This window comes from Anarrhichthys ocellatus, unplaced genomic scaffold (genome assembly GCF_004355925.1).
Source record: "Anarrhichthys ocellatus isolate YVR2014 unplaced genomic scaffold, GSC_Weel_1.0 scaffold45, whole genome shotgun sequence".
NCBI classification, from domain to species: Eukaryota; Metazoa; Chordata; class Actinopteri; order Perciformes; family Anarhichadidae; genus Anarrhichthys; species Anarrhichthys ocellatus.
The window spans coordinates 2,364,946-2,388,633 of record NW_022280075.1 but is presented as its reverse complement, the minus strand read 5'-3'; the positions used below and the strand labels follow the sequence as shown (position 1 = coordinate 2,388,633).

Sequence of the window (23,688 nt, the reverse complement as noted above, 5' to 3'; positions counted from 1 at the left end):
CTAGTTCATGCGTGCATTACCAGCAAGTTGGACTATTGTAATACCCTCCTTACTGGCCTATACCAAAAAAGCTTGTGGGAACACTTCAGCTAATTCAAAACTTGGCCTAGAGACTTTTAACAAAGACTAGAAGAAGAAGGCACATTACTCTTGCTTTAGCTCACCTGCAATAAGAACCCTTAGGTTATATGATGCTAGTATTGTAACTGTTCCTAATGTAGCTCACAAAACGAAAGGGGAAACTGCTGGTAATAGTTTCTATGATACTGCTACATACCTATAATGCATTACAATCTACTTATAACACTGTATTATTATAGCTGTACTCATTTTTAAATGTATAAGCTTGTTAGACTGAGAGACACTTATTTGCTGCTCATTCTTTATAGCAATATGTAGCCAAAAAAAGCCTATTAATTCAGGCAGGCACATTTTTTTTGACATACTGTATATTTGTCTACTCGGATTTTTACTACTTTATTTTTTTGCCCTTTTATGGGATTCTTTATCTTATTTTTATGAACTTATTAATTCTTTGTATTTTACTTTTGTGTGCTGTTTTTAATGACATACTGTAGAGCACTTTGAGCTGCATTTCATGTATGAAAGGTGCTTTACAAATGCTTATTACTATACTGTTACTTGTCACTCGTCTTTTGCTTCTGGATTGCCATCACGCTAAAATGGCACACTGGGGCAGCGTTGTTTGGTTCAATGTAAAGCAAATCTGGCCCAGTGGCGGATCTTCTTCATGGCACTACAGAATATCTGTGTAAAATGGGCTTATTATGTGTGTGTGTTTCACCTTTGGGAATGATTCAACCCAGGGAAGGTTATCTATTGATCAATTGCCAGGTAACAGGTAGCCAGAAAATGAAAGACTGTCAAGCAGAAACCACTAAGCTCACATGCTCGTGGTTCAAAGCAAATTTGGGATGTTAAACCAACCTACATTATTCAGCGGGGGTTGTACTCAAAAGGCCATAATGGTTGTTCATTATAGCTTTTCTATGAAAAAAAAACCTACCTTCACAGTGTCTAACAGGATTATTTGTGCAGAGACTCTTTCATGATATGGCTAAATGAAATTTGGATTTGTTGCTTGTCATTTTCTGAGACTGTGAGCTATGGCACTGCAAGTTGGACAGCAATCAATCAGAGATATTGATTTTGGAGAGTTTCCCGCTGTCATGTTGGATTAATATGGATTAGTCACTGTGTGCATCTGAACACTGTAGTTAGTCAGTCGGCTGGTTCTGTGTGCTGAATTAAAAAAAAAAGGGTTTGATAAGCTTGTTGTGCCTCCAACATCAGCGTTCTGAAATTGCTTTGATGTTTTCATCCGGCTTTGCAGTTCAGATTTAATGCTCATGATGCTTGTTACATGCGCAGTAATATAATTAATCAATCACCGATAATTTACCAAACATGTCAGTGTTTGCTCTTCCAGATTGTCTGAATGACAGGAGTTGTTATTTTGATGCTTTTCACACCACAACATAAAATGTATGTGATTAATATTGGCTGAGATGTGTTGTTAGGATTAAATACAACTGTACTCACACAACATATTGAATTGTGTCCTTTTGAATGCTGTGAAATCCCCTGGAGACCAGTGGGTTCGCATCACCCTGAAGCATACTGTCAATTTGCATTTGCATCTTCTCTGAATGTGAGATATCAGTGATGAGGCAGATGTTGGTGTTCCTTCATATGTGTCTTAATCTATTGACTCGTCTGTCTCTCTGGCACTCCCCCTCACACACAACTTTTCCCTTATATTTTGGTTGTTTGAATTGGGTATGTATGTTAAAGGATTGGCGTAGATTAGGCTATAGCTGACCTTCACAGTGACGAATAGCCTGTCCCTCAACCCCTTTTTGATTATATATTTGACTTGCTTTGATGATGTAGTTTTATGCATCTTCTTGAGTTGTTGGATGCAAGAAAAGAGAGGTATAATGTTAGTGTGTTTTGTGCTTTGATTAACTGATTTTCTTTCCCTTTGTCTGCCTGTCAACTGCTCCCCCCATTCTGTGCTTGCAACCCCAACCCTCCTGTAACCCCCTTATCACAGAGGACCACAATGAAAATACCCCTTCAGACATTGCTGTGCTTTTATTTTCGATAATCTGTTTTGAATGTGTGCAAAACCCAAGGCTGTCTTGTACATGATGTTTTATTAGATTTTCAAATAAACCAAATCGCTCAATGAGGACAACCAGAATAGTACCGTGAAATAAATATACATCTTTACAAAAATCAACTGTAAGCTGATTGCGGTGACTTCAGAAATCCCACAGAGGTCCTGTCTCAATACAGTAGTCAACTCTTCTTTTTTTTTTTTTACTGCTGAAAAAAAAGAAGCAGGATTGATATGTTTTTTTATCACTTCCTGTAATCTTAACGCCTTTGGATATTGACTTCCCCCCCCTTATCTGTTTTCTAATGAAACCAAGGCCTTTTTCGGTAGATTCACCCGAAATATACAGGGTTATGGTTTTCTTACTCTCAGCAACACTTGCACACATACACATGCCTCGTGGGGTCCAGTATCTACCAACACCCTTCAGGCTTTCTTGATGCGACTGCCTCTCGGCTGGGAAAAATGTGTGACAAGCTCTGAAATGGGTTTGAGTGGTAAATTGAATTAGAGTAGGATGCAGAATATGCCAGAATGGCAGGTGTACAGCAGTCTCTGTGTGGACAGCCACGATTGGCAGCATCTGTGACAGCCAGTGTTGCTCATTCTGGCTTCTCCACACTAAGTGCCTACAGTCAACATCTCTCTGACCGGTGTAGATCAGCATGACCGAAAAATAAATTACTGCACAGCCAGATTAACTGAGCCAGATGCACACATACAATTATAATTGACTTTTCAAAAAGGTATACTGACTAACAGCCCAACATAAGCACTTCAAGCTACACACTCAACAAGTTAGCATTTCATTTCAAATAAAGGTGAAACTCAGCCAGTCAACTGCCTTGTCAGCAGAGAGCAGGACGACAGCATACCTTAACTTTTTCAGTGGTTGTATAGTGCAAATTAAAAATGGACGGTTGAAGCCACTCAAAGTTTGTTAGAATACTGATTGTGCAACGCTTGTGCTTACCATTAGCATGGTAGAAAATATTTTCAGTGATTCAAACATGCCTGGTGTTGTGCTCTGCCTGAGCGAGTCAGAGCCACAGAAATAGCAACACAACCATGAAAAATAGTGAGAGCAAATGTGCCAATGGCTAAAAATGGCTACAAGCAGGGATGAGATTGACACAGCTGTACAGGTTTGTTGTAAGTCGACTTACAGAAATAACAACTCTCACTTGTCATACTGAGTACTCAAACCCAATTGAGTGACAGGCTAACATAACACGATAAGACTGGAAAGCACATTCCCTCACTCTCCCTCATGTGCTCCAGTTCCCCCAGCAAGTTGTTAAAACCTCTTACTACCCAATTAAAACTCCATAAAAACCCATTCAAATATCTTGAAACCCTTTAACATGACATGCCATGCCCTTAAGACCATTGCTCCACTTCCTGCTTGCTTATATTTTAAAACCCTAATCTCTTCATTTTCACTAGCCAACTAGTTATCTCAACCAATATCAAAAAGCAAAAACATGGTATATTTCATAATTAGACATCTGCATACATGCAATAAAAAAGATCTTAGCATTACTTGCAGCACATTCCAAACTGAGATCCATCAACAAAGCTCATGTCTGTGTGAACATCTGTTCCAACAATGTGGATTCGGGCTGACACCATTTGTGTTTGAGCATATCTCTATCTTGGATGACAAAAGAAAGTGAGAAACAATGTGTGAGAGCTTCGTGAAGAAAAGACAGATGTCTGTCGTAAAGGCTGAGTCAACTGCAGGAACCGTTAAAGAAATTAATTTGTTCGGTTGTCTGTGAGCTTGTCTTTTTTCGGCTTTGATGATTCAGCACCAAAGGAATCATTGGGCTGTAGTTTGAAATCTTTTGTGGTTTATTGTTTTTTTTTTGTTAAGTATTGACAGTTGACCTGTCATTCCGGACTACAGCAAGCTTCTTGTATCTGACCAACAGAATATGTTTCATGGTGATCAAAAGGCCCAGCTCTAAGATTTCAGATCAGGGGTCAGAATGCGGGCTTCGGATAAGGAAGAGGAATTAAATGAACGCCAATACAATCACTTGTAATTTACGAAAGCAGATAAGGCTGTGGATGATCCAGTCTGGGGTGAACGAGGACATCCACAATTCAATTTTGCCAAGGGACCATGTACAATTGAGAACACAGGCTGCAGCGCTGAAGTAAATTGATCCCACAACTGAGAGCAGAAAAGTCAAAGATAGACCTACCAGTAATGGACAGTTTGTTTAGTATCCGACCAGAGCAACAAAAGTTGGCCTTGTGTTGTGTTTTGTCCTTCCCTTTGAAATGCCCTGTGCATTCAAGTGCCTGTTTGCAGTTGTTTTTCAGGTCTTGTGGAAAACATGGAGCTGGGATATCTTTACACGGAACAAAATCTTCTTGTGCTCTCTCAGCCTTAGAAAAAAAAAAGCAACAAAAAACTGCAAAATCTCCCATTTTGACAGAGAGTAGTTAGATGTCTAATATTATTGCCATTTCAAACAGCCTAAGACAAATCAGATATTTGCAACATCATGGGAAGTACAGTCGAAGGATGAAGCATATCCGATCAAGTCATACTTGCTGTCCGCTCCCTTGATCTGCTACAAGTTATTGCACCATAGATCCCCAATTAATTTATTACAGACCATCATGTTGGCTCGTCATTGCAGTCCAAGCATGCCCTCACCATATTGTACGAAGTAGGCCGTATATGCCTGGGGAATTCTCTCAATCTTCTTACCAGAGGTCTGTACCAGTTAAGTTATCCTCAGCGTGGAGCATATGCTGACACTTTTTTTTCTTCCCTGTGATGCTGCAGTGTGAGAGGCACATCTGGCAGTTCAGTAATCTCAACAGTAATTTGCCTCGCAATATGGTGTTCAAGGGTTGGTTAGGACCGTGTCTTATTATTGTTTTCTCTGACATTCTCATTGTTATCTGGCCTCATTTTCATTTGGTTGCCAGTTTGGAAAATGCAAGGAAAGTCAGTCATGTTGCCAGAACAAGATGTGAAAATGTTCTTTTTCTATCTGTTCTGTTGCTATACCAAGGGGCACTGAGTGTAGCTGAAACTTAAAAATGTTTTTAAGTAATGCTTTAAAGTTATATACTCTATGCTCTTAATGCCGGGAGGTGCCACAAGGCAAAATGCCAATGATCTAATCAGCCTCATTCAAAGTAGGGATACTGATATCCTCTCTTCAAAGAGCCATTGGGTTCTGAAGACCTAACTATTTAACTGTCCTCTTTTTGGCCATTCTATAAGTCTGGTTTGAAGAGATATCACAGTGACCACCATCCCTACATTTTAAAGCAGAGAGATCAGGTGTCTGAGTTAAAATTGCCAAATTAAGGTCTCTGTGGAAGCAAGTTAGGGCACTGTTTGTGTTGGTGGTAAATTGAAATTATATTGTCGCCATTCCTGCCTGCCTTCTGTGGAGGAAGCGAGCTGTCTCACATTCAAGCTCTTTAATTATCTCACACAAATAATACATATTGTGTGCTGCTCAGCTGCAGATGAATCCCTGTGTCATTTAGTGGGACCAGCCGATGCAATATCTGCTAACCTTTTCTCCTTAATCACTGCTTTGTAGCTAAATGCCATGAGCTTAATTTTTACATGGGGCAGGCAACTTCCAGCAAAAGCTGACAATTAAAGAATCACCATTGGAGAAGCTCCAACTCCCTCTTATCAAGATACTATGTCTCAGGTACAGCTTGAACAAGGGTTGGGCCACTGGATGAATAATTTATGGTTCGATGGTGGACTGTATCTGTATATAATAGAAATGTCCCCACTGAATTAAAATGACTTGAGTGAGAAACACATTCCGCTCAGTCAAGCAGAATTTTTTATTCTCAAAATCGCTACCAAGACACTTATAAGAACATGTGGCTAATACGATTAAAACCAAAACTTCTTGGGAACTGCATTGGTTTCAGCATCCAAGTGTGTTGCGTCTTGCTTGAATGTATTTCATTTCTTATAGTAGCGAAGCAAGACATATGCTCAAATAGCTTCATGATTTATTTAGACCGTTTCCCAGAGCTTTGGTAAATGTGTGCTGGTTTTGTTATATTGCAGTGCCTACTGTACCACTGCTGTTTTCTACTGGGAATGCACCACAGACTCTTACTTTTTCAGCAGTTTTTGTCCAGATTGTGAGGACTTGTACTGTAATTTTAAAAATTCATAATGGCTCTTCTGGGATGGTGGTTGCGACGTCCCATGTTTGGTAAGACTGTTGTTGTATGCCATCCACTTTCCTCTCTCCGAGGTTCATCATGTTATTTTGTAGATGCATACAAATGTCAATTGCAATTAGGATGGCAGACCTAGGACATACTGTAAAGTGACGCTGAAACCTAGTCGGGACCAAAAGTTTGCACCGGTAGAAGGAGGAGCTCTGGATAGTGCCTCAGCTGAACTTGTTAAAGCGGTCGGCTTTTTGCGGGGTGGCTTTGCACTGCTCCCTCCCTCTGCAGTCTAGGGAATTGCTGCTACCTTCAAGTGCAGCAAATCCTCAGACGTAAGTGTGTTAAGCCCCGTGTGCTTTGCCGAGGGTGGAAATGAAGACAGGCTACCCCTATAAAGAATGATGGCTCCTTCAAGAGGCAGCTGTCCTATTTTAAGCAGGCGGCACACACTACAATGTGCTGTCTGACTCTGCCTTTCCCTCCTTCTGTTTTCTTTTGTTCTTCTTTCTCTTTCCCTCTATCTCCATCTCTGCCACGGCGAGGAAGGACCTTTGAGATTGGAGTAAATAAAAGTCACAGGATGTGAGCAGAGCCTCAAAGTCAGCGAGAAGATAATGTGTAGTCCCCCCTCAAACATCTTCAAGGATGGAAATGTTATTGATGCATGTTAAGTCCTTTAGGGGTTTCACTCAAAGGACATTTGGGGCCTTTCATCCCTGACATGAAGGTGGAGAGAAACATTATTTAGGCTCCGCAACATGATAGAGGTTCCTCCTTTCAGTGAGAAGCTTGAAAGGGAAAAGTCATCTTTCTCCACCCTTTGAGAGAGAAGCCTCATAATTGGCTGAAATGGCTGATTTTTTTTCATGCCTACTTCTTGAGGTAATTGGTATTTATGAAGTATTTATGGTCCATCTTTGCCGGTGTCAGCTGCACACAGAGCAGGATGTATATTTTCTAGACAGAAGAGAAACTTTTTTCCCTTCTTTCCCTTCCCCTGGAAGAAAGGTGGTGCTTTTATTGTCTTGCCATTCATATTCATACATTCAGCAGAGTCATGCTTTGTTGCACTTATATAACAGCCTGAGCAGGACCAAGGGGCTGTTATTAATGTGTGGTTTCACACCAGGCTGCGGTCCCATCTGTGATGGCGACTTGAGGGATGTAGACACCACTTCTGCTGATAAAGAAATTGTTATCATGCAAATAAACCATAGAAACAATACAAATAAAGAAACTCATGGGATGGCATTGTCAGTCAGTTGGATGGTCAGTCATTCAATCAGTTTGTTCCAGATTGAAATATCTCAACATCTATTGGATTGGAGGAAACTTTATACAAATGTTTATGGCCAGAAGTGGATGAATTTTATTGACTTTGGTGGGATTTTTTGTACAGTGAGCATGACGTTGGTATTTTTTTGTGTTCATTTGGTCCAGATATCCAACCATCCCAGATTCCTATGAGCTTTGTTCATCCACTAATGTTTCATTTCGCTTTGCCAGCAGGTTTTTGTCTTTTCTTTCTTTTCCAGTGAACCGTCTCAAAATAGTCAATGAGTTTCTTTGGCTCAGACATTTTTGGTTCCCGGATTTAACCTAATGAATTTTATAATCTGACTTGTCATCTAGTGCCATCAGCAGACTGAAATGTCTGAACAATGTGTGGATGGAATTCCATTTAATTTGTACTTTACAGTTACCCTCCCAGATGTAAATAATTGTCCTACAATAGAATCCTCCACTTGTCATACCAGTGAAAAACACATTAAGGTTGTTGGGATCGCCAGTGTTTTTGGCAAGCTGAACAATGTAATAGCAATGCATAACGGGAGTATCCCATCTTTGTCAGGGGTTGGTGGGAACAAAATTGTGTGTACTTTGTGAGCTGTGTGTTTCCCTTTGTTATGGTGCCCATACAGTTCAGGCTTATCTTCCTGCTTTTCTATCTTTTTTTCCTTATTATTCTGTTTATCCTACTGTACAGCTATATCCACATTCTGAGTGACTGAGCTAATTGTTCATGCTCATGCATTCTCTGCAGATTCAATTATACGCCACTCTGGGCATCCTGCAAAAACAAACGAGGGTGGGAAAAAAGGGATGTGTGCTGAAAGTGTGGGAGAGTGAGTAAATGAAAAGGTAAAAAGCGAGAAGGGGCTTGAGAAGGTCGTGGAAAAGAGAGGGTAAAGTTTAGAGAGGAGAAAAAGAGGAGGACGGGAGCTAAGAAGCAGGAGGGATAAATTAGAGAGGAGAGTAAGAGCAGTCCCTTGAGTCATATATTTATGTAAGGGGGAAATCTGCTCACTGGAGTGTGCACTGTAATGGCACCCCTCTGTATAATGATCGGCGCTGACCTCCCAAATAAGAGGATTAGTTTGTGCCTGAGCTGGCCAGAAATAATGGACCTCACCTTAGCTTAGCTGAAGTTTGACACAGCAGAAAATAGATAGGGAAATAACAATAGCTCAGCAACTGGAGGTTTGCCTGAACCCTCATTCATCTGCATCGCCATTGTGTCAAATTGGACATGCATTCCTGCATATCTGCCGGGTTCATGAACAGATGGCATAAACGCACTGGACCCATGTGGATAAAATACTGTAGTAGAACCATTGAAATAATCTGCTGCCAACTGTAACATGTTGCAGAGTTTTTTTTTCCCCTTTTCCCCTATAACAAGCAGTGCAATGAGTTGCTGTTTCCGTTATTTATATGCAATGTTGTCCACAGGAAATGAGCTCTCGTTATTGGAGCTTGCAGGCAGGCAGGGAGAGGGCATGTCGGAAGAATATTGTGGCTCAGCAGTGAATGTTGTGGCTAATGTCTTACTGCAGGGCACGCTCTCCTTTTGTGTGCTCTGAACCAGCAGGATTAAAGCATCCATCTTGCTATCCCGCTTCCCCTAATGGTATTAGGAAAAGGGTGGATAGGTTTCAGTATTCCGTTAAGGAATATCTGATATGGGGACTGGCTGATTCAATTAAGTCAAAAGCAAGGTGGGAGGGAATGAGTAGCCCTACTGGTGTAATAGCCTCTGAGCTGCATAGCTCAAAGTGGGGCATTTCAATCTGGAAAACTCCTGCATTACCACCCCCACCCACATAAAAACATATATTACACACTCATTACCAAAGGACTCTAAAGGGTCAGCGTGCAATTTCTGCCTCAGTGCGGATCTCGGTCATCCTGCGTTGTGAATAACAACAACAAAACACACGACATCCGTCTTTCACGCGATGCATGCTGGGGATGGGCTCCGTCTCCTTGTGATCTAGAGCAGGATAAAGAGGTAGGGATAATGGACGGATCGATGGACTTTAAAGTCCCAGTGAAACAGAAGCATGAGCCGTCTTTAGCTCCTGTATTTTGACATATTTCACAGTGAAACATGAATATTTGAGCAGTGTATGGTTACGAGAGGGATTTAAATCAAATACTTTCCTTTTGATAGGACCACTAAGAAGTGGGGGGCGAAGAGTTTAGCATGATACAGAGCTACAGAGGACTGTCGGATCCTCACACACACACACAAAACTCCCTTACCCGTCGTTAGATCAGAAGGACTGATTCTACCTCTTAGCTCCTGCGTAGTACTCGCAGATGAACGGTGCCCGGCCTCCCTCAATGCCACTAGTGCCAGAGCTCCCCGCTCACCTGCCGGCAAAACTCTGCAGGATGTTCGTCTTCGTGTACCGCCCACACTGCAAGAACAAAGAGCTGGTTGAAGCGTTTCCCTCGAATGAAGTAGACATCCTAAAGTCTCTTGATTTGATTTGATGCCCCTGAGTGCAGGATGAGTCATCAAGCATTTGAAACCCTAACAGGAGCTAAATATGCTCTAACATCCATTTCACTGGAACTTTTAAACTATAGTCACCAAGGTTTAACATTGAAAGTTATCTAGTAGCTTATTCATTATTTAAATTATTGGTGCTATAAAGAACATATGCAAAACATTTGAGTTTCCTGTCCTGAGTTACAAAAGACATGTACAAAGGGCAATTTCAGTGCAAATTCAATTGCTGTGTTCTCAGAGAATACATGACCTAACACATAAACACACCATTCAGTACCAACCCACCCTAATGTCTTCTCTTCATAGCATTTCATATAAAGAGTAGTGGTCGCATTTGTTTTAAAAAGCCTAATCTGTTCCTCTCTTCTACAAAATGGAAAGTTAAACTACAACTTGTTGGTTGGACATCAGAACAATGCCTCAAAAATGTATCAGATAATGGCCTGCCTTATGGTGGCATATGGGGAATATGTGACGCTGTGAAGATATTTTTCAGTTTGTTTTTCACATTCACAGTTTGCAGGGTGTGAGCAAGCTACATGTGAAGGGAAAACAGCCATTACTGTTCTATTGTTATATTTTATGCCACATAATAATAGAGAGAGCAGAACATTTATTTTTTCACAGAGTGGACAGTGACAGTAGCATTTATGAAGTCCACACTACAACAATAATGTGATGTTTGGGACTACTCTGTCACACCTTGTCCAAGCACATAAATGTGAGCAGTTTATTAACACCAAAAAAATGGCTTTTCTTCGACCCACGGGTATCAGAGGTCTTAATGTTCTCCATTCCAAAACTCCTGAACTTTACAGTTCAAGATTCATAATTGCCAAAATTGCAGTTGCTCTTTCTCTCTTTTTGATTTAAGGGCTTGACTAGTTGTCGTTGAATGATGAGCAAAATCAGACGAGTCTTAAATTAGATGGGTATTATTTTGACCAAAAGAGTAGTCTTGAGTTATGTTACACTCGAACGACTACAAATGGATTTCTAATGCATTACGCTTAAGGCTTTCATATCGTGTGGGTGGCAGAAAACCCAAATCAGTTTCTTGACTTCTTCCACTTCGTACAGTTGAGTGGTCAGGTTATCACGCCGTCATTTGGTGTCTTCACGCCACCAAGACCCAATGCTGGCTGGAGCCATTGAGTTTCCATTACCTCAAATCCATTCCTCTCATTTAAAATTAATGGCATTGGACCTTCCCTGACCCCAGAGGTAAGCCTGGCCAAGTTTTATTTTCTCTTCTAGAACACATTGGGGATTAAGTTTTCCTCTCCTTATCAGTTCTATCAATGAAGATGGTATGGTAATATTTGGGGGATCACTGGATCTTTCTACTTTTCTCTTCAGAATTATTCTTTTTTTTCATATATACAGTATATAGTATGTATATACAATCCATCAGTACAAATCTTTGCAATTCCAATCTCCAATTCAGAGCAATACATTCATTTTCTAGTGATGATGTTCAAGGATAAGGCTGGTGCTGTTTGGTGTTTCTAATTGTATCAGCAAATCTGTTGAAAAGACCATAACCAACATTTAAATCCCATCTTCCCCCCAGTCTGTAGCACTCAGTCCAAGCGTAATGGTTTCAACTGAAACCATTTGTTTGTTGACAATGAGAAAAATACAAAAAATCCCCTTATCCATGAAATCCAATTCCAGGTGCACTGACATGGAAAAGCTAGGGTTAACATAGCTGGAGGAAACGATGGAAAGCAACAGTTTTTCAACTGTGTTATAATCATATCAAATTACTCTCAGTGTGAATAACCTGTTCTATGTCATTTTCCCTTTTATGGCAGCTGGATAGACATTTAGACAATAGAGGCTCTCATGAAATGAAGCTCATCCACATTTGAGCACCAGCATTTCTCCTCTACATTGCCAGTGATAAGTGTACACAATCTACCAGATGGTACTGTAAACACACACTCCAGAATGTAGAATTCCACTCGTATAAAGTGCCCCGATGCATAATGTCACACTGTTATACGCTGAGCTATATTACCTTTGCTCATTGGAGGGGTGAGGATTGGGGGTTTTGGAGACTCGTGCTCCCTGTAATCCGAAGACACAACCATTGGTGGTGGAGGTAGGGTTCCCGGCCTTATGAGCAGGACAGCTACCAGCTCTCTAATCACCGGGTCTCAGAGACAGCCGGAGGTAAAGGGAGAGTGGATGGGTGAGCAACATCCAAGTAGGAAGGAGAGAAGGAAAATAGGCAAGGTTTATACCTCATAGATTACATCAAATGACAGCTGCTTCACAGAAGCAAATCCTTTTGGTGTGAAAAGACGAGTGCAGATGCTGTCCCACGGCACATTGTTGGTGATGAAATGTAGCGGCTTTGTGGTTTCATCTAAGCAACCACAGCTGGTGCCATGTTCAAAGCATCCTTAAGAAGAGGCTATATGCAAAAAGTCCTGAAGTCCTCCTCCGCATACTTTGTCTCCAGACTTTGTGCTTTGCTCATATTTCCAAAGTTGAATTGAATCTCTAAAATCCCAGAGAGTCAGACAGAATGACGGGAAGGTAGATTGATAGTGTACTTTTCTAATTGCTCATGCAGGCATGAGGAGATTACAAGGCCATATTCATTCAAAGAAAAGAGCAACACGTTCAGTCACGGTCTTACAACAGTGTTTTGGAGAAGGCAAATAAGATAATGTTTTTTGTTTTTTCTTCCATTTTGCCTTTGAAATTGTGAAGTATTACAAGTAAATTCAGCTTTATTCCCGTCTGGCAGCATATTTTGTAAACGCCTCGAGTTTGCGATACAATAAGGAAGTGCTACAGGCGGTAAATAATAGATTCATATTTTATCAAAAAGCTTTGATGCAGCCAGAATCCAGGTATGGTTGTAACCCCAGAGCTCATTGTGATAGAGCACATTGTGTTCCCTTCTCCACACTTGATTTACTGCCATGACTGGTTTAAAAGAAAGACAATAGGATTGGTGCTATTGATAATTAGTTTTTAATGTGCCACACTCATCATGTCCAATTTCATGCCCCTTAGGCTACTGATCACAGATTTAATCAACACATTATTGCTTGCTATACTTAAACTGACTAAAGGCAGGCTTCTTTCTCTCTCTGTGTGTGTGTGTGTGTGTGTGTGTGTGTGTGTGTGTGTGTGTGTGTGTATGCTGGGAGTGTACAGAAGACAGAGCGCGTGTTTGTGTGACCGTGGAGCGAGCATGGGGAAGTTGTCAGCATGTGCATCCATCCCAGCAACGTCCTTCTTTGATAGACATTGAATGTGTGTTCCAAGCCATTAACCAAGAGCTACGTTTGAAGATGACGCGCTTGGAAGCGTGTTGTGTTGTGTCGAAGGAAGCCATTGTTATTATTGTGTTTCTATATAGCGGAGAAGAGAGTGTCCAGGCCTCCCTCTCCTGATGAATACAGATGAAAGCAGGGATGTTATGTCCGTTCTTTTATTTTTTATATACCACTCTTATAACACTTGGGAGTTTTTTTTGTTTTTGTTGTTGTTACTATGTGAGGTTGGCTCATTCTTTTAAAAAGAACGTGTATCTTTGGTTTTATTATTATACTGTACAAATGCAAAAAGTCTTTCAGTAGAGGGACCAAATCAAATGCAACATTGTTTTAAATTCATAAGGGGTAAAGGTCATGTCCATTGCAGCATATCAATGTATTTAGATGCACTAGTAGTGCTATGACATTTTCATTATTTATTTTTGCATTTATTAAAAAAAACATAGGTTTAGTGATTCATTATACAATACATTTATTTATATATCTTTTGTACTTTGGTTTTCTTTTTAAAAAAGATCTTTCTTGTTTAATTTTTGCTGAAGATGAGGATTTTTAACTCTAACTCACTTACATTTTTGTTCTTGGCTGCTGCTGGTGTTGTGCTTGACAACGGCTTAACGAGTTGATTTCACAACAAAGAGACTATAATAAGTTGTCAGGCTTGTGAATGAGCACAGATGAAGAGAAAGAAGAGGCAGAAAATCGGGAGCCAGTTCATCTCGAACTGCTCAGCTCCCTGGCTGTGAGTCGAATGTAGAGAGAGAGACATCGTGAGATAGTGGAGGCCTTCATTATATGCAGCTCAGGCCCTGGTGAAACCCTGGTTAATGTCCCTATCATCTCTGGAGTGGTCCAACGTCTAGCTCTCTGTCCAAATGACTCATGTTTAATGCATCTCTGCAGTTCTTGTCATTTAACCTCACCTCTGGAGGTTGTAGGTCGGGGTGGAATAGCGAAGGATCCCACAAGACCCATAAGGGGCAAAGCGACCGTGCAGTTATTCTTCACCCGCTCTCCATTTACTTAACATGGGGAGAGCTGCTCCATGGCTCATCTGTTGCTGTGTAATCTCCCCAAAGCAAACCCCCCTCTCCACATCACACTGCATGAACCTGAACTCGCGGGTGGTCTGGGTTGACTGTGTGGCTCTCTGAGGCACTTTGTTGCACTGCTTCCCGTGTGCTACGGCTGAATGCTTAAACAGGAGACAACTGATGCTATCCTGGAGACTTTATGACTTACTCTTTAGTCTTCAGATGAGCACTCCAGTTTATAGCTTTGGTAAAAGCCTTTCAGGTACGATCGAAGGCTGCCAAACTCCATCAACCTTATTCTTTTTGGTTTTCTATGTTTTTTAATATTTTATATATATATACAGTATATATAAATATATATATGTGTAAAAGGCCTGAAGGGATGGGCTATCAGTCTTGCTGGCTTGGCAGATTTTAGCGACTTTTGAAACTAGTGCTGTTTTTCAGTTGGTGAATTTTCAATAACTAGCTTGCTCTTGTTGGTTTCCCCAATGTTACCGGACCCGAGCTTTAAGCTTGCAGAGATACGTGTCCAAGCAAATAAGGAACAATTCAACAGGACACATCCTCATCATTGCTGTGTAACGGGATGTAAAGGAGCTTGATCTTCATGCTGCATTTTCCTCCGATTTTCACAGCTTACATGCAAAGACTACCTCCCTTTCACTCCTCGTCCCCCCCCCCCCCACACACACCCACTTACACACACCCACTCAAACCCCCTGCCTCTCTGTCTTGCTTTGGATAATGGTAATTAGAACATCACCATGATTGAAATTTGGCAAAAGTTGAAGAGGAAATAGGTTTTCTAATCAAAAGCTGCCTCGTAGCTGGAATCCATGCTCACTTGGCTGAAAAATATTCGTCAACGATGGGGGCCTAAACGGATGCCAGATTGTATACTGAGGGTATGTCGGATTTCATACACATGCCCCAGTTGAGCCTGTTTTAGCCACTTATTTATTTAAGTGTGTGCTTTGGTGTGATTTCTATGATGTTAGATGAGAAGATTGATAACACTGCCAATTCTGTCACTTAATCTGAAGTCTGCAGTCAGCAGCTTGCTCAGAATGAAGACTGGAAGCAAGAAATAAAAATTAATTCCACCTACAGTACGAGCGCCGCTAAAGCTCACTGGTTAACATCTTTTATCTATTTTGTTTATCCCATACAAAAACCCATTTATAAAGGCAGAAAGTTGCGCTCGTATGGGGGTTCATGTGCTCGGCCGTCTCTTGGCTCGGAGCAGTGGCTTCCTGCTGGTTGCGTGGCAACCTCTCGCTGTTGCCTATGGTGTCACTTCCCACACATTTACTAACTTGAGCTGACTCCTTTCCTCTTTCATTCCGCCGATGCTTGAAAGACAATGGCAATGTTAATGTCGTTAATGTGTGCTATACAGTTGAGAGTCTTGGTGTATCACGATGCTAATTCAGTAGATGTGTGGCATGGAGCCAAATATAGATACTAGCACAAGATGACATCTTCACAGGAGTTGTAATCCGCAACATTTTGGTATTACCTAATAAAAAACAGATGGTTCAAAGCCCATTTGTAAATGAATGTGCCTTTGGAGTTAAAACCTGACACTTGAACTTCAAAAACTGTCCGTTTCTCAACTCACTTGTGGTGTTATAATGATTTTCCTTTTGCAGAGGGAAACAGCATGAATGACTTTTCTTTGCTTCTTATCTGACCATGAACCTTGACTCAATGGCAAATGTCAGGCAATTCAATTTAGATGGGGCTTCGAATGCTAACCTCCCTTTCTGTTCCCCCCCCCCCCTCCCTTCTACCCTTCCCCATCTGTCCTTCTCTTCCAACACAGGAGCTGCCCAGGACCCAGGTAAGCCTAAATCACTTCTTCTATCCTTTCCCTCGCCACATCCTCTCACCATGTTCTGTCTATTTTTAAAACATTCTTCCTCTCCGCATCTAGCGCTGGTGTATTGCGTACGACCAATCCACAACCTTCCATTTTCCGTTTCTCTCATTCTCTCACACATTTAGATTTCCATCAGCCTCTCTCGCATTTTTTCCACAAATATTTTGTGTATATACTTTTTTTGACCAATTGTAGTATGTATCTGCTTTTGTGTTGCTTGTCATTGCTGTGTCATGTTGATTAGCTATTCATTACTCATTATCTTGCAGGTTTCATTCCTGAGATGGATGTTGCCTTTTGAATCAAGATTTAAACGTTTTTGATCAACCTTATTCATTTTTAACATAAGTCCTTTTTGGTAGCTTTAGCTAAATTTTGGCTGTCGACAGCCAATGATCAAGTTTCTGTTGACATTCTGCTCTGTTTGTTTGGACTTGCAGCAATCTGTTCATTGTGTTTGCTCACAGTGTCAATGCACTTATACATGTTGACATTGTCCTGTCCTGAGAGAAATATCTTTGAACCACACATTCTAAGAGATGTTATAGAATTGCAATATAAGAGTATGTACCTCTTTTGTCTCTTGCCATCAGTAGCTTTATTAACAAAAAACACATCCAAACGTCCCTCTCAGCTCCTCTGTCCACATGAATCACTGCATGTACTGCATAGACACAAAGCAGCAAATGTTCATTGATTTAAAAATGACCAGTTTAAAATTTAATGTGTAATTCTAAATTATAAATGCTGTTTTTATAAACTAATTCATTTCAGTGCTTTTTACTTCAGTTAAACTCAAAACGTCATGCATATGTTTGGTATTGGTATGTATTGGTTTGATGAACAGAACAAATATTGGAAGCAATTGAAATTGACCAGTGAGTAACACCCTGGTCTCCAAAACAATATGTTCCCATACGTCCCAATACTTTTTTAGAGAATGATATTTTCACCAGATTATGTTTGTTTTAGACGTATCACAAACACCATTCTCGTCAGTCCACGGAAGCCCAAGTCAAACAAACACAGGACTTGCACCAAGCAGGCTGCTATTCGTGTCTGGCATGCAACCAAAGATTAAAGCTACCTTATTTTAATCTACATCTGTAACTTCAAAAAAATAACAAAAAAAACTTATTTTAAGCCTAAACATCAGGTGTCACTAAGGTAATTGTGTTGCCGAAACTTTGTTGCATTATTGTTTTGTTTCAATTTACAATTTTAACAATTTGTTTAAAACTGTGAGCATAATCTGGGAGAAAATACATTCCCCTTGTAACATATACGAGAATGCAGACTAGGTGTATGGTAACGCAATATTGTAGGAGACAGCGTTGTGAGTAACAACGCATTAAAAGGAGCAATTTGGGAAACAGGAAGACATCTAAGATCTAATATGATCAAATATAAAACTGTGAAAATGAGTAATGAAGCCCTGTCTCTAATACAAGCCTGTTCCACATGAAGGCCTGCTCCTTTCTGCAGTTGAGGTAAATATAAACCATTGCTGTGTTTTGAGAATTTACGGTAGATTACGTTTTGAATGATAAAAATTAACAATTAATCATAAAAACAAACATTATTTCCCTAGTCATAATTTGCTTCCGTAGCTGCCCTCACAAGAAGATAATTGTATGCTGTAAATCAAGTCTTGCCGCCTTCACTTCCCTTCTCCCCTGTCTCCCGTCTACCAAGCCTTTTAATCCAATTAGCAGGGCCAGGGACAGTTATTTATATGTACATGAATTAGAATTGAACAGTAGGACATCCTCCCCTGAGGCGGATTGGACGGAGCCCAGTCCTTCTCACAGGCCGGCCTTCGGTCACAAACCTATGCTGCTGCCGACAGGCAGTGGTGAGCTCTGCAGCCGATTGCCAACAAAGCAGCAACAGAAACTCACACCAACATGCGCTGCCAATGACAATCATCATCTCGTTTGACTTCAATGTGAAAACCGAATCAGTGCACGCGTTTCATCCTCTGCAGTGAAATACTTGGAAACATATTGTTTCATCTTTCCAATGTTATCTTTTCTAAAAATGTCAAGACTAAAAAAATATTTCACTCGTTCAAATTGATGCACTCGAATAAGTCTTCTCGGTGTTCAGGTTTGTCTTGGATGTGTCTTTCTATTGCATTCCATTGCGTTGGACTGAAACTGTAGATGTGCCAAATGAGTATGTAAGCTGCCAAATATGGCTCTCTTACCCTTTTGAACTATTTTCCAATGATTGCAGTACTTCAAAGTGTTGTGAATGTCACACTATTGGCAGCATAACCATTTCAAAAGGTTTTAAACACAATATGTTCGCAATCAACATTAACATTTGAAAACATGGATTTATTATTGATGCCCCTTTTAGTTCAGTCACACAGATGTTGATGTTTACAGTTGTTTGTCGGCGGAGTTACTTAGCAAAATTCTACACGTAACATTTGTAAAGGGGGATTTAAAGAACTTAATAAAAGTCCCAGACGGCTTCTTATCAAACAAGTATTATTAGCTTTTGAATAATTTTCATTTATTTTCACTTTAGAATAGAAGTCCTATTTGTGTGTTCTCTAAGTGTACAATAAATAAAACTGAAATAGAAAGTAATAAACAACTCGATAGAGATCAATTGAGACAAAACTCAAAGATAAAAACGCAACATTTCCAAGGTACTTTATGAATGTGAAGCCAAAGTCAGACTTGCATCTCACGTGTGATGAGAGTAAAATAATTGTGTTTTTCACAATTAATATTCTCATAATTCTCATGCCCGTTCAGTGAGCCCTTGTGACCTGTGTGTAAGCATCTACATTCACTTTGTATCCCCACTCATTTATTCAGATTCACCCTTTATATTGTCACTGTATTGTCACTTTTTTCACAAGTGTGATTTAATGTAATTTTACATAAACTGTGAATACTACAGGCTCCACAAACGAGTCCTATAGGTTCCTTCAGCTGTTCATTTTGTGTATGATAATTGGTAAATCATCTTCAAGCAATCGAGTCAACACATGGAAACTAGACTGATCAGCTGATCATTCTCTAGAAACAAGGTCCAAAACTGTTAAAGTTTACCTCAAAATCAAAAACCCATACTTCCCTCCGACCTGTTCAACTATTTATCAGTCTTGATTGTTTTGGTGTGGGTTGCCTTGTGTTGGAGATGCCGGCTGTACAGATGTCTGCCTTCTCTCGAATATTATAGAACCAGATGGCACTCGGCAAACTTCAGTTCTGAGAAGTGAAGCAAATGCTTTCATCTTAGAACTTTAAAACATTTCACTGTGTGTTTACACTTCATGAAAGTCAATTGTTGTATTTTAGATGCATAAAATTGTCCGATTAAGCATTTGGTTGTATTTAGAATCACCATCTCTTGTTAATTCTAGTTGCAGAAAAACAGGATGGTGATGGATGATTATGATTATTATTATTATTATTATTAGTATTATTATTATAGTGGGGGCAGTAATAGTAGCAGTAGGATCACCTGAGCATTAAATATATCTATTAGCCAGATTTAGAAACAGGTTATGTCCTTTACACTAACCCTACCTGCCGGATGGATTGTTACACAACCATCTGAAAAGTAGTGATTGGAAACTATTTGGGAAAAAGGGCAGGAGCTTTCAAAAACTACATGGCAGGTGATCGGATGAACCATCTGTCAATCGAACTCTTTTCGAAGCAGTCGGGAGAAGAGTGAAAAAGATCTTTTCCATCCAGAAAAGCCTTCAGTGCCTTTCAGTCTTTCGCTCTTCTTTCATTGAAGAAATCCTCTCCAGTTCTGGTATAACTGATGCTATCGCAGCATCTACATCTTAGAAGCCGCCATTTGTTGTTTTGAACACCCATTTGCCACATTTTGTTGTTTCGCACACACCTAGGCCACGCCCGTAGGTGGCATTAGCGCCTCACAGGATGCTGATTAGTCACTGGCTGACACATACGTATTACTTGAAGCCTGACACAATGGATTTTGGTGCGATGTGTGATCTCGTGACATCGTGAGAATTCAGCTCATGTGCAAGCTCATAACATCACTTGAGTAAACCAGTTCCAAAAATGGACCATACTTGGAAGGAAAAAAAAATGGAGAGCTACCTAAATATACGTATCTAAGTCAAAGGTCACAGTGCTTCCTTAGTTGACCTGCCATAACAGACAAGACTTCTCTCCTTGTGTGACTTGTGTGCTTGCTGTGTATGCCAATCAATAGAATGGAAGACGTGAGAGGATGGAGGTTGGCTGAGGGACGCAGCAGTTAAACACAAGGAGTCTTATCCATGTGTGCACAGAGAGAGGCGCAAGCACACACAAACACACACACATACACACAAGCAAACGCACACAGAGTACAGCTCAGATTAATGACTAAATCAATCACACGGATACAGTGTTTGCTTGTCATCCTGTATGCTTTTCTTTTATAACACAGGTTAAATTTCCCAGGCTACTGAAGCTCTATCAGCCTTTCCTCCGAATATGTATTCAGCAAGGTCATCTCTCACTGCACCAAGAAAATTTGCCAACCGCAGGATGTGTCTTTGCTATTGCAATGTCAATAGTCCCCAGTCCAATGCATTGCAATCTACATTTGTCAATACACGTGTCACTTAGAGCCACACCGTGAGCTGAGGATGCAGCTCGTTTATTAGCGAGACCTTGTTTTGACTCCTGCTCACTCGTAGATTTATGCAGGTAATGACAGATTTTTTTTTTTTTAAATCTTATTGAAGCTCTCCAGTAATGAAATAGATAAATAAATAATAATAAAGTGCTACGTGATTTTCACTACTACAACTGGTCGGGGTCAATATTTTACTGTTTGCCAGTTTCTAATTTAGCGATGCAAAAAATGTGTCAATCAAAGGCTCCAATAGATTCTACAATCAATACAAATCTAGAAGATGAGGCTGCATGCTATAAAATAATACGATTGTAATTACACTTTACAGGTCTGCTGAACTATAAAGAAAAAGTTGGAGGACATTATGAGAGTGCAAAAGGGCAAGTGTTTAAATGCAGATTTGTATTTATTCATTTATATAAATAAGGCTTTTCTCAGTGTCAACAAATTCCATAAAAAGACCAAAACCAACATCCGTCTGTTAATCCATCTCTCAATGCTTCCCAAGTAATGCAGACAAGGTATAATGATTGGATGTTTACATTTCCGTGAGTAGCTGTGACTTCAGTGTGTTACGCAATTATGTTATGGCGTGTTGCTCGGGACCCAACGAAGTGCAGTGTTGACAGTGAAGTTCTTTGTATGAACGGTTCTTATGAAAGCTGCAAGCAGCAACACCACAGGCCAAGCATTGGGCCCCGGGCACTGCACTAATGCTTCTAAAGAGAGGAAGTAAATAAGAGAAAGTGTACAGATTTCTCCTCAAGGCCGTCTGAGGCGATGCTCGTGTCGAGTGTAAAAGGAAGATGATTAATTATGCTTGAATTAAATCAGGTTTATAGGGGTTGTTAGTCATAGTTTTGGATAATTTAACATCAAGCTTGATACATACAGTATGGGGTAGTATTAAATATTCATTCTTTGATTAGCAAACGTAATAATATGTAATTTCTCAATTTAGAGGGTCGCACGCAGTCATTTTGATAATGATGAAATTATTTGTCCCAATTAAATCGTCAGGAAATAATAAACGACTGTGTGCAGCCTTCACTTCGCCGGTATCCACCAGCCAATCAGAGTGCAGCAGTCTTTCATATGAAGTCATCTCTGTCTGACAAGAGTGTCCTAAGAACTTTGTTATCTTAAGTAAGTTGATCGATTAGAATGTTCCTACCTGTTTCCAAAAGAAGCCAAAGTTCACCAGCAATAGAAACAGGCTGAATGTGTTCACTACAGCACACTGTAATTAAAAGCTGATAATATTCCTGACATTTGCACAGTATTCTACCACTGACTTGTGTAGTGTTTTTCGGCACCTAACTCCAAAAACCTGTGACCTGTTACCTGTGAATTAAAAAGTGTTCATATGTATATGTGAGATGCCTGTAGCAGAATGGGAGCATTATGGCCACTGTGTTTCCAGGAGAAGTGGAACTAGAGCAAAGAAGGCCCCAAGAGAAAAACAAGATGAAGTAAATGTACTGTACCAACACATTCTCACTTAACTTATCAAATACCGAGGCTTCGTCAGTGGACGTGTCAGGATACGTTCATCACTTGCATAGTGTCTCTTCGAGATAAACTTCTGTCTTCACAGGGTTAGGGTTAGGACAAGATCAGTTCTTGACATTTTCTTGACTAACGACTGACTACTAGCTGATACTACGTCAGTTGCTCTGAGCATCTACTAATGACACAGATGGGTTCACAGTCAGTTGAAAGCCGAGTGTGTCACATAAAGACACTGAAGGGCGCCTCCGTGCGTCAGTATCAGACACCGAGGGGCACTGACCAAAGTGGCGGTATTTTACGAGTTGGGAGTGAGAACGGGTTGACTACATAGAAAGCGAAACAAACCTTTATTGATGGAGTATTGGCTGTTTCTCACAGCTGCCTGCCAGGAACTATGGACAAAATCAGAAAACCCAACAGACTTCATCCCGATGTGTCTTAAACTGCAGCTTTTTAGAGCTGCTGAATCACCATTGCTTCAAATGGACATGAATACAATTATTATTTACATTTAATGTGAATGGGGGCCATCATTGTGCTGACCCTGCAAATAATTATCACAGATATTTGCAGCTCTACGGTACTTTTACGCCTCTTTTAGCTCACATGTTGGTAGATTTTGATGGCACTGTTCAAGACCTCTGGCTTTATTGTTTATTCCTAAGTGGACCTTTAATAAATAATAGCCCACAGCCTATTCTGTTGCAGATGTTTATCCACATGTTGGATTGTGAATACCACAGTTCCTTTGATTTGCGTATCAAAAGTCTTATGATAGCCGATGAATTTGGAAAACCTCTGTAAATGCAGTTACAGCTGGCGGTGCACTTATTTTAGTCAACAGGCATAACAGCGTCTAGATAAGTGTTTCAAGAGGGCATGTTTTCAACGAGCAGCACGCCCACTGACATTCTTCCCTCCATCATTAACATTGTCTCCTGAGACTGCCAAATGTCATTTTTTAAAGTTCATATTTTGCAAGTCTGTAGTGGTACTAGAAGTGTATTATAGAGTTTACATTTATCCTGGTTAAAAGTTGAATATTTATTGATGTATGGTCAGAGCCATGAAGCATGCACGGCATAAGGGGGCTAGATGAGCTGAAAGTTTACCAGTTAAGTACATTTTTATATATACAGTGTATATATATGTATGTATATGTATATATATATGTATATGTATATATATATGTATATGTATATATATAT

The 23,688-nt window shown here is 40.2% G+C and overlaps 1 protein-coding gene across 4 annotated transcripts in view; it reads left to right on the top strand.

Moving 5' to 3' along the window:
• The window catches only part of cadm1a (cell adhesion molecule 1a), a 380,582-nt gene that overhangs the window by 257,497 nt on the left and 99,397 nt on the right, over positions 1 to 23,688 (top strand). For all 4 annotated transcript variants that reach the window (XM_031868998.1, XM_031868997.1, XM_031868996.1 and 1 more), the window contains exon 2: positions 16,286 to 16,303. In XM_031868998.1, coding sequence (XP_031724858.1) covers positions 16,286 to 16,303 — 18 coding nt within the window. The remainder of the gene's footprint in view (positions 1 to 16,285; positions 16,304 to 23,688) is intronic.